At 43.0% G+C, this 12,132-nt stretch overlaps 1 protein-coding gene and 1 long non-coding RNA gene across 2 annotated transcripts in view; one reads left to right on the top strand and one right to left on the bottom strand.

Annotated features, from left to right (window-relative positions):
• The window catches only part of LOC309700347, a 227,684-nt gene extending 226,059 nt beyond the window's left edge, over positions 1-1,625 (bottom strand). Inside the window, exon 1 of the long non-coding RNA XR_014274637.1 lies at positions 940-1,625. This is a non-coding gene — a long non-coding RNA (uncharacterized lncRNA). The remainder of the gene's footprint in view (positions 1-939) is intronic.
• The window catches only part of LOC309700336 (dystrophin-like), a 208,343-nt gene that overhangs the window by 54,554 nt on the left and 141,657 nt on the right, over positions 1-12,132 (top strand). The window contains 4 exon segments of the mRNA XM_082523857.1: positions 8,333-8,411; positions 10,196-10,308; positions 10,543-10,671; positions 11,865-12,057. Of these exon segments, the coding sequence (XP_082379983.1) occupies positions 8,333-8,411; positions 10,196-10,308; positions 10,543-10,671; positions 11,865-12,057 (514 nt within the window).

The raw sequence follows: 12,132 nt of genomic DNA on the forward strand, positions 1-12,132 counted from the left end.
AGTATAGAGATTCCAAAGACGGCAAGGTGATATCAGCAGGTGTCAAGGTAAGGACAGGAAGAAAGTGGAAGGCCGAGAAGGCAGTTGAGGTGGCAGAGTCACGCCTAAGGCAAAAGAAACTGGTCAGGCAGAAGACACCCCCCCTGTCTTAGCAACAGGGGGAGCAATGAGCGGGTGGAGGGAGGTTTGGAGTCTTCTCCCACCCCCATTCTCTGCGGCCTGCTGGAGCGGGAGGGCTAGTAGGAGGAGTTGGCCGTCCGACTGCGGTCTGGGGTGTGGGGCCTCCCTGCTGCTGCGGAGTCGGGGTGGTCTGCCTCTCCCCACCGCAGGGAAAAGGGTAACACCACCTGGGTCTGGGTGCAATTCCCCCCTCCAGGGGCAAGGGTACCTAGACCCGGTTTGTAGAGTACGCTTGGGGAGTGTGATTGTGTGTACAGCGTCTCTTTATGTCTGTCTCCACGTTGGTTGAGTGTGGAGTGAGTGCATATGAGAGCATGAGGGGGGGAATGGATGTTTGTGTCTGTGTGTGCCTGTATGTCTGTGTCTATATGTCAGGTTGGGTGTCAGGCGCCACCTCTCTGGGGACACCTCAGGCCCTCCAAGGTTTGGAGGCCTATCTCCACCCACCACCACTTCCCCTGCCGGTGGCGGACTCCCTCAGGTGTCGGTGTGTTGGTGGTTCTTTGTGTCTGGGGGTGGGCGTCCGGGTACGCACCGGCTCACTCCTTGGCGGCCGCTTGTCGGGGCCTGGGGCCTGGGGCTCGCTCGGGCCCCTTTGGAGGTGGGGTGGCCCCGGCCTCTCGGCCTAGGGCTCGGTCACTCAGGCGCAGCTGGGGGCCGGCGGAGCTCACGGGCGCGTCACTGCAACCCCCCCTGGCTTCTGCTCCGCGGCTGCTGAGTGAGCCCTCATCTAGGACTCTCCTCAGCTCTTACTGGAACAGTGGCGCGGCTGCCCCTCTGTTGGTCTTCCATGGTCTCTTGTGTTCTGGGGGCCTCTGGATGTCTGGAGTTTTGATCTCCTCCATACCCGCTTCACACCCTGGAGGACGGGGCTGTGGCCCCCCCACACTCCCTAGCAGATCATTACATGGAGAAACCTTTGGAATGCAAGCATGCTGATCCACACAGGTATGCACACATGGGTATTCACAGACGCGGACTAAAGCTTTCTTGGCTGCTGCCTCAAAGCACACTGTGCGCTGTCTATCTTGCGTGCTGCACAATATCGTTTATTACTTAGTAAATACTGATATCTATGACTAGCTAGTTTATTGTGATGGTGCTTTGTTTTCTCTATTATTATGTTGCTCTTTGTTGTTTGCTGTCTCCTCTGTTTGTTTGTTTGTTTGTTTGTTTTTTTCTCCATACAGGTGACCCAGGAGTTTTTTTTTTTTTTTTTTTTTTTTGTTTTTTTTTTGTTTTTTTTTGTCTCTCTTCCCCCCCCTTCTCACCGTCTCTTCTCCCCTTGGGTTTTCTTTCTTTCTCTCCCCCTCTCTCTCTCATTCATTCCCCCTGTCCTATTTATTAAAAAAAAAAAAAAAAAAAAAAAAAATGACAAAGGATGAACTGAAGCTCTGCCATCACGTAATGTCGCATACTGCTGTTTCTGATGTCATTTAAAAAAGAAAAAAAAAAGAAAAAAAAAAAAAAAAGCAACAGGGGGAGCAGGCTTGGGGTACTTCCCAAAGGCCCAGGTCAGCAGGGCACAGAGAAAGGAGAGACACCAGCTACTCGATTAAGAGGTCTGCGCAGGTGACGAGCAAATAAGCAGGGCCACAGGACTCAGGCGGCAGGGAGCATGGACACGGTGGGAGAGTACCTTGCAGCGCAAGGTCACCTGGGCAAACATCATGCAGGCAGTATACAACATTCTGCCAAGCCCAGTAAATCTCCATGTGTAGGGAAAGAGCGAGACACCTGCCTGTTCCCTGTGCTCTGGAAGAGGCACCCTAGAACGCCTCCTCAGCAGCTGCCCAAAGACCCTGGCCGATGGTCGGTATCGTTGGCGACACGACCAGATGCTCAGAGTAGTACCTGAGAAGATTGCCTTAGCAATCAGCACCAGTGAACACCATCGCGCTCCAAAGAAGGCAATCTCTTTCATTAAGGCTAGAGAGAAACCCCAGGTGCGCCCACATTTAACAACCGGCCTCCTCAACACAGCCTCTGATTGGGAGCTACAGGCTGACCTGGGTAAACAGCTAAACTTCCCACAGCACATTGTAAAAAACATCCCTCTGGCCAGACATTTCTGAGGCCCCAAAACATCTGCTAATGCATGAACTCACAGTGCCCTGGGAAGAGCGGATCAAGGAGGCCAACGAGAGGAAACGTGCCAAGTACCAGGACCTAGTGCAGGAGTGCAGGGGAAGGGGCTGGAAGACATTCTATCAGCCCGTAGAAGTGGGTTGTAGGGGCTTTGCAGGACAATCACCCTGCAAAGTCCTTGGCCGGCTGGGTGTGGCTGGGGCTGCCAAGAAGAGGACCATCCAGGTTGTGAGTGAAGCGGCAGAGAAAGCCACAAGATGGCTGTGGATTAAGAGGGCTGATCCATGGGTAGCTACTGGTACGCAAGTCAGGGCTCGATCACCCCTGACTGGGTCGCCTGGGCGAGGGTGTATTATGTTGCGAGACCCGAAATACCTGATGACCCCAGGATACATAACTGAAGATGCGTGCCAGTGCATCCAGGAGATGTTTCTTGCATAGTTCAGGGAAAATGGGTTAACAATTTAAAGCTGTTCTGCAGCAATGGAGGCAAATCAAGCCTTGAAAGCTGGTGCTACTAATTCCTACAGCTGTTCCAACTTTGTGGATTACTTCCAACCGTCTCTGTCTGCAAAAGCAGTGTTGGAACACACGGTGGTACCATACCCTGGTGAGCATCAGTTGAACAACATTGTACTGCAAAAAGTAGTGTGTTGGTACAAACATGGTGAGAAAAAACAATTGAAGAGAGACAGACCATCATAAAACTTGTAAATGTCGGTCTGTCCTACAGAGAAACTGCAAAGAAAGTCAAGGTGTCAGTGAGTCCAGTTTCCTTCAGCATCAAAGGCTCAGAAACTGTGACAGCAGGAGGTCTGCAGACCCAAAGACACGACTGAATCAGAGGACAAGTTTCTGAGAGTTAACAGCTGTGTGACGGCGGCTCACAGGACAACAGCTTCAAGCAGCTTCATAGTGGTCGTAGTGAGAAAGTCTCAGTTTCAGCTGTGAAGAGAAAACTTCAAGCTGCAGGTTTGACAGGACGAGTGGCAGCAAGAAAGCCAGAATAAGACAAAAAGGCTCGTCTGGGCCATGAAACACCACCATTGTACTCATGAAGACTGGAAGAAGGTTTTATGGACTGATGAATCAAAATTTCAAATCTTCGGTTCAGGATGCAGGATCTTTGTACGTCGTTGAGTAGGTGAAAGGATGGTTCCACAGTGTGTGACATCCTGAAGAGGAAATGTGATGGTCTGGAGCTGTTTTGCTGGATCCAGGGTCAGTGACTTGTACAGAGTGAGAGGCCCCCTGAACCAAAACGACTACCACAGCATTCAGCAGCACCATGCAATATCTTCTGGTATGAGGCTAGTTGGTCAGGGGTTCATCCTACAGCAAGATAATGACCCAAAACATCAGTCCAAGCTGTGCCAGAACTACCTCAGGAAAAAGAACAAGATGGTGAGCTTGAAAACATGGAGTGTCCAGCACAGTCTCCAGACTTAAACCCCGCCGAGCTGGTTTGGGATGAACTGGACAGAAGAGCAAAGCAACCTACAAGGTCCACATTTATGGGGACTTCTTTCTACAATAGAAATATTCTCCCGTATCTGTAGCAGAATGCCATATCTGTGTTCAGCTGTTATATCTGCCAAAGGTGGCTACTGATGAGTCAAACGTTTAGAATACATTTATAAACTGATTCCTTGTTTTTTTAACTCCAATTACTTATTTGTACTATGCTTTCATTTCAGAGTGCGATGTGATATTAAACTGCATAATTTTTAATAAAAAACTGGAAAAAATGGGGTTTTCTAAAACTGATAGTGTGTACATATTTAGAAATTCTTTGTGATTGTGTTTTATTTTTTTTGGTTGGTTTAAAGGCTCTCTGTGTATGTACAGCCTAAAAGTTCAGTGGTGATCTGTCTATTATCGATACAGCATATGTGATGTGCTAAAACTTACAGCTCACTTTTAGCCACTAAATGCTGCACAATGTTTACCAGCTAGTGCTTTGTGTTAGCTCTGCGGTGTACCCCTGCCTCTCATCTTATAATAGCTGAGATAGACTCCAGCCCAACCGTGATATGGACAAACAGAATTCAGTTCAATTCAATTTTATTTGTACAGCGCCAAATCACAACAACAGTCACCTCAAGGCGCTTTATATTGTAAGGTAGACCCTACAGTCATACATACAGAGAAAACCCCAACAATCATATGACCTCCTATGAGCAAGCACTTTGACGACAGTGGGAAGGAAAAACTCCCTTTTAACAGGAAGAAACCTCCAACCAGCACAACCAGGCTCTGGGAGGGGCGGGGCCATCTGCTGCAACTGGTTGGGGTGAGAGAAGGAAGACAGGATAAAGACATGCTGTGGAAGAGAGACAGAGATTAATAACGAGTACGATTTGTCAGGGCTCTGTGTACGGGCAGGCGGAGATGAGCATCCAAACGCAGGACTCGGAGACTGAGCAGGATTTTGAATTCTGGATTTAACAGGAAGCCAATGAGGGAAGCCAATACAGGAGAAATCTGCTCTCTCTTTCTAGTCCCTGTCAGGACTCTTACTGCAGCATTTTGGATTAGCTGAAGGATTTTCAGGGGTTTTTTAGGACATCCTGATAATAATGATTTAAAGTAGTCCAGCCTGGAAGTAATAAGACAGGATATTTCTAATTTTAGAGATGTTGCACATATGGAAGAAGGCAGTCCTACATATTTGTTTAATATGTGCATTGAAGGACATGTCCTGGTCAGAAATGACTCCAAGATTCCTGGAGGCCATCCACAGTAAGAATATGGTGGTTAGATACCATATTTCTAAGATTTTCAGTACAATAACCTCAGTTTTATCTGAATTTTAACTACAGCCAGATTGAGGGCCTGTGCTACATAGCTGATTATTAGAGACAGGGTGATAAGATTTAAGATTGAAGCATTAATTAATGGCAGGACTTCTTTGAGCAGTTTTGTAGGAATGGGGTCTAAAAGACACGTTGATGGGTTGGAGGAAATAATTATTGAAGTTAACTCAGAAAGATCAATTGGAGAAAAAGAGTCTAAGTGAATGTAAACATTTTATGGCAACATTTTCTTCAGTTAACACTTCAACTGTTTAAGCTCTTTTCCACACAAATTCCAGCTTCTTTACCTCTTTTCAGCAGAAATTCTGCTGATTCACCTCTTTTCAGTACAATTTTCAGCTTTGTGACCTCTTCTTAGCACAATTTTCAGCTTCTTCTGCTCTTTTCAGCACAAATTTCAGCCTCTTTGGCTCAGTGGGATAAGCAGCTGCCGTGAGACCCGTTGGTAAAGGATCGAATCCTACGTGTGACGGTTTCCACACATCTTCCTGCTTGCCTCCACTCTGCATTCTTGACACTCTTCAGTATACCATTTCACATACAGCCATCTTCAGCAAGCACTTCCGCTTCTACATCTCTTTTCAGCAGATAATTCTGCTTTTTCAGTTGTTTTCAGCAGATTCCAATATGAGGCATTCACACTGCATTTTCGCAGGAAATGAAACGTTTTCTAGTGTGGTCCTAGTCATCAAAATGGGCCAAAAAAATGGCATAAAAAGCTTAGTATTTCACAAGGTATAAAGGTTATGACCACCAAAAGATATAGCAGTCATAAACAGAAAGAGCGGAACAGGTTAAAATTTGAATGGTGAAAATTGGATGAAAACTGAGGGAGTAGTTAAGCAGCAAAAAAAGGGAGTAACTAGAATAACTAGAAAAAGTTGCATTTCCTGTGAAAATGCAGTGTGAATGCCATGTTATGCGATCTGAAAACAGCAGATGAAGGAGAACTATCTGCTGAAAACACTGTGTAGAAGGGTTTGAACCTGCGCTACCTGGTCTCAAGGCAGCTGCTCATTTCACTGAGTCAAACTGGTTCTCAGGTGACTGAAAAGAGATGAGGAAACTGAAAATTGTACTGAAAAGAGGTGAAGAAACTGAAGGTTCTGCTGAAAAGCGCAGACAAGGCTGAGATTTGTGCTGAAAAGAGGTGGAAAAAGCTGATCTTTCTGCTGGAAAGAGATGAACTTGTTGAAGTTTCTTCTAAAAAGAGATGAAGATACTGAAAATTCTGCTGTAAACAGGCCGAGAAGCTCAAAATTCTGCTGAAAAAGGGTGAAGAAGCAGAACTTTGAGAGTCCTAATCAGTGTTGGTCAAGTTACTTGAAAAAAGTAATCAGTAACTAATTACTGATTACCTCCCCCAAAAAGTAATCCCGTTACTTTACTGATTACTTATTTTCAAAAGTAATTAATTACTTAGTTACTTAGTTACTTTTTAAAAACACGATTTACAACCTGAGTAGCTGATAAAGCGATAGATCTTTCAGCCCAATTCTACTTTTTCTGCATAATCCATCATACAAAATGTAATCAAATGGAAAAGTCTCTTTTTAACTTGTTTTATTAGTTTTAATCTTTTAACTTTATGCATCAAGCAAACATTTAATTATCTGCAACATTCTCTGACTGGAAGAAATTAGTTTAACATTTAAACCTATTTTCTGCACATTCCAGCACATAAAATAAAATATTTTGTGTGTTTACACTCAGTCTTTCAAATAGATGCAAGTAAAACACAGCAGAAAATAAATAAAGTCAAAGACTCAGCGGTCCTGTTGCTCTATTTTCACCTGTAAAGCAGGAGTGGGGTAGGCGGAGGTTTACCCTGGTGCAGGTGTGCTGCGGTCAGTGGAAGGATATGGCAGCTCTGTGAGTTTCCCATTACGTCGTAGCTACTCGGTGCTTGCTCGGAAGTTTAGGGGTTTTTTCGCTGTAAAAAGAAGTTTTCTTCCCACGCACAGCGGACACTAATGTTTTTGTCACTTTTTATGGAATCAAACTCAAAGTAAGGTCAGTACTTCCACGCTTTAAACGCTGCACGCTCATACTCTCTCCGCACTCGATATGTGATCCACTGTTGATCTGCACACAGCTGTTGTCACCAACGGCGCACTCGCTTACGTCACTGTCGTGAGACATTCTCAAAAGATTCACGGTTTTAGTAACGCAGTAACGCAGCGTTCCTACGGGAAAGTAAAGGTAATCTAATTACCGTTTTTGCAATAGTAATCCCTTACTTTACTCGTTACTTGAAAAAAGTAATCGGATTACAGTAACGCGTTACAAATAACGCGTTACTGCCCATCTCTGGTCCTAATGTTTAATAATCCAAATTTCACTGTTTTACTCTTTTTTATGATTACGTTGTTTATTGCTGGTTTTTAGAATTAAATAAATGGACTACTAATATTAAATAATAATAATAATAATAATAATAATAATTATTATTATTATTATTATTATTATTATTATTATTATATGCTGATAGAAACGGTAACATAATGTTGTTTCACAACACATTCATAAAAATGTGTATTTGAGTGTTTTAAATACAGATGACATCACTGGGTTTAGCTACAGTAGCTTCCACCAAGTTAATATTAGGTTACCTAACTTATGTAGTTTCTTTGTTTGTTTTGTCTTTTATGATAATAATGAATTAATCAATAAAAACATACTTCATTCATGAAGAATCATTCTTGTGTGTGTCATAATATAAGGCAACAAATGCTACTGTACAGTGTTTTCACATTACATGCTATGATTTTGAGTTACGCTAATCGCAGATTTTGTTTAGCCAAAAACTTTATTCATCGTAATCGTAATATTGACTCTGACCCGCAGCAGAACTCATGTCTTCAAATTTATTTTTCCAAAATCTCCAACACACTGATTTTATTTTAGATATGATGTTGCTGTTACCTGACATGTTCTGTAATAAATGAATTGAGACCAAAAATATTGTGGTATAAAAACTAGTACTTCTCTTGATATGTTTTATTTCTCATATTTAGTAACAATAGGCATTAATTTAAATTTTATTTTCATTAGTAGATCAGCTTCAAAGCAGTCTGGGAGATTACTTTTAAAATATATATGCTTTTCTAAATAACTGGCCAGTCGTGCACAGGTTTTCGTAAGTGTGACAGCAGAATAAGATGCACACCTGGTTCATACTGCTTTGTAGATTGGACATTGATTTGTCCATCATCCATCCTCTCTGCCTCTCTGTTTGTTTGCCACAGGCGATTGAAAGAGAGCGGCCAGAAAAGTACCGCAAGCTTCAGGAGGCCACACGCACAGCACAGGCCCTAGTCGAGCAGGGTAACTTGCACGCTTACATACTCATTCACATGCATACACAGACATGCATGCTCCCCTCGTCTGTTCCCATGGCAACACTTCCACCTGTCCCACCCACTCTACTTGTCTCCATAGAAACACTCACTCACAGGGAGAAACGGACAGAAAGAGAGACTTCTCATCTGTCCTTCACTCTGTCCTTGTGACACAGAAACACTAAATGTTCTTTTGTTTCTTTCCCTAACCTTAAAACAAAACATTCCTGAACTTTATACAACTTACTGACCAGAGCTACATCTGTGTATTTTCTCTTTAATGTTGCCTAAATTGTAAGGAAAATGCACTTGTGGGTTGAGCAGCAGAGTTGAGTGTGTGGTTACGCCCTTGAAAAACTTGCCAAATCTTCTCTGCCAGTGGCACACAGCTTAATCTACGCATGTTTTGATCTTCTGGTACCCCATGTGGTTGTGACAAATGCTGGTTGAAGAAAGGAATGCCATCCCTCAGATTCTGCAACCACTGGCATCCTCCTCAAGATGACACTTACTGCCACAGAGTTGTCAGAGACTGCCTCCAGACTACTACCAACCCATAAATGCGTTTTCCTTACAAATGTGGCACAGTTTCGAAGGAGAAATAAGCAGGCTTTCCATGCTGTAAGATTTATTACAAAGAAGAGTCGTTACAACAAAGAAATAATTAACCAATATGCCTTTCCTTATTTTTTGTGCCAAGTTTATATAAAATGGGATGCAAGCTGTACTGGTTAACATGTTGCCTTGAATTAAGTAATTCAAAATCTCTGAGTGCTCAGGTAGAGTAGAAAATGCTACACAAGAACTAGTCCATTTGCCATAATAAGCACTCTAATTTTATTTAAACAAATTTATTCAGATGTCTGACAAAAACAATTTTCTTGCTGTCAGATGATGAAATGGTAAATGGACTGATTCTTATATGGCACTTTTCTACTCTCCCAAAATACTCAAAGCACTGTATACAACATGCCTCATACAAGCACTTCTAAACTCAAGTGCAATCTAACCAACATTCACACTCCAATAGACGCGTCGGAGAGCAACTTGGTGTTAGTATCTTCCCCAAGGATATTTTGCATGCAGACTGGGATTGACAAGGATCAAACCACAAACCTTCCAATCAGTAGCTGATCTGCTCTACCACCTGATCCACAACCACCCAATGAAGTGAAGATGAAGTCAATAAAATTGGTCTTCTTCATAAGTGACTGAATTCAATTGATCTGTTCCTGACAGTTATCGCCTACTAAATGCAGGTTATTCACGAAAAATAGAAAGAACAAAACACCAACTAGAATTGTAATTGGGGTATAACAGGAGAGGAATGAAATAAACACATTTACTGTAGGCTGCTGTATTCAGATGCAAACTGTTACCTGGTATGACATCATGGAGTATAATGAAGACATGATTCCATGTCAGAGTTGCAAGCCTGATGCTGTCATTTCCAGGTGCAAATATAATATAGCCAACATGGTTCAGTTTACTCTTTTGGAGATGAAACTCTTTGTATGAACAGATTTCATTCATTCAACGTTAATATCTGTTCACATTAAATATACCAGTTAGTAGCACAGCGCTGTGTTTCTGTTAGCAGCAGACTGTTACAGGCCAGAGGCTCACCTCTCACCTGCACTCTTGTCTGCAGTTATCATGCTTATGTGAACTGTTATGCGGTATTTACTCTATGTCTGTGTGTGTGACAGCCAACTCTTTCTCTGTCTGATCCTCCCATCACTACCACCTAACCCTGCCCCCTTACTCCAGAGGGGAGTCGTGCCGAAGACATTGCCCAGGCAGCAGAACAGCTTAACCAGCGCTGGGCAGGATTCTGCACCCTGCTGGGAGAAAGACTGGCATGGCTGTCCTATCAAACAAAGGTACACACATCTGAGTGCACATTATACCCAGGCCTTCAGTGTATGGGAAAATTTTCAATTTAACTTGGTATAGAACCATATGTTACATATTCTTCACAATACAATAAGGAGAGCACATATAAAAAATCACAGGTGTGAGTAAACGCAACCCAGTCTGGTCATTCTCTCTACTGCAGACTAAAAAGATAATAATGTGTGGGTGTTTGCTTATTTTGTCCTCTGTGTGTCCTGCAGGTACTGGCCTTCTACAGCTTGTATGAGCAGTGTGAGCAGGCAGTGGACAGCAGTGAGAACTGGCTCAAAGTTCAGCCCCCGCTGGCATCTGAACCAGAACCACTCAAAGTGCAACTGGACCGATGTCGGGTGAGCGAGTCCTGACTTTGGTCACTATCTGCCACTTGAATCCAAAGTTTACGTTGGTAAACAGCACATGCGGTTACTTTACTGCAGTGTGTCATCGTAGAGTTTTTCACCTCATGTTTTTAAATGGTTTTTGTTTTGTGTTAGAAATCTCAGAAGTTTCTGTTTCTTTCCATTTTGACATATTCATTCATTCGGCTTTGTTTGACTTTCTGTATTTCATGCACCTGTTTTGCATAGCACTTTGCTGTGAGTACTTTTTTGTTCTTTTTATGGATAATATATTTGCACTTATTAATTAAAAAAGTCTGTTTAATAATTCAGTTGACTCAGAACACAAAGTGTACTCATGCTTTTGATACATTATTACACGTTCTGAAAATGTTGTCCTGTCTTTGACAGTAAATAAACCTCCATCAGAATTAACAGAATTGTCACGTTTAAAAGGTTTTTTTGTATAAAAGTAATGCAGTGAGAGCTACAAACTGCCTTTACTTATGTATTTTGCCAGACAAACCCCCTGCTCCTAACCAGATGTGTTTATAAAGGCCTGAGCTTCTTAAAAAGCAGGAACTCGGATTGCAACACAAAACACGGGCTTTGTGTGGCAGTTTTTTGTCAACATCTACACAACAGAAGAAGCAAAACCAAACTGAATAAATAAAAGACAGAGAGGCACAACTGAAGTGAAAGACAGGACAGAAACAGAGACAGGCGCCACCGGCATAAAGAGAGGAAGAGAGAAATGGGGCAGTAGGAACTTTCAAAGTAAGAGCATGTCTGGACAAAATATGAAGGCAGAGAAATTACCGTACGGGGAGGAAGAGAGCTTCAATCTGATTCTTTTAAAATATGCCAAGCTTTCATTCAGTCAGCAATGCTGATGAAACACACTGTTCCAGGTTTAAAGGTACATAAAATTGTTCACATTATTCATGTGATGCTTGTTCTCTTTGTTTCACAGTCATATTTCAATGATGCTGAACTCGTCCAACTCTCTGTTTGGCTTCCTGTTCATTAGTATTGGGGCGGGGGGGAGGGGGGGGGGCTATATTTAAGTACTTGTGTAAAATAAGACTAATCGAGTATAAGGTTAATAGGGTGGAAATGAAAACACTCAGCTTTTTACTCTGTATTGATTATTGGACGTGTCTATACAACTAATACTCTGTAACACTCTTCCTCCCCCCAAATAGGAAGAGGTGGCTCGGCTGTCCTCACTGCAGCCCCAGGTGCACCTCCTGGATAAGAGGCTCAAAGAGCTGAAGGAAGAGAAAGAAGGGGACGAGGACCCTGCAGCATTCCTGGATGTTGACCTCAATGCCTTCAAAGAACACTACCACAAGGTCCTGGAGGATCTGAGGGCTAGAGAGAAGCACCTACAACTTGGTGAGATATTATTAACCTGGTTTACACTTTGTGTCCCCCGTGTCTGAGTAGGTCAGCGTGTTAGTTACGTCATGG

The sequence above is a fragment of the Aulonocara stuartgranti genome (assembly GCF_965226115.1).
Source record: "Aulonocara stuartgranti genome assembly, chromosome: 23".
Taxonomy (NCBI): domain Eukaryota; kingdom Metazoa; phylum Chordata; class Actinopteri; order Cichliformes; family Cichlidae; genus Aulonocara; species Aulonocara stuartgranti.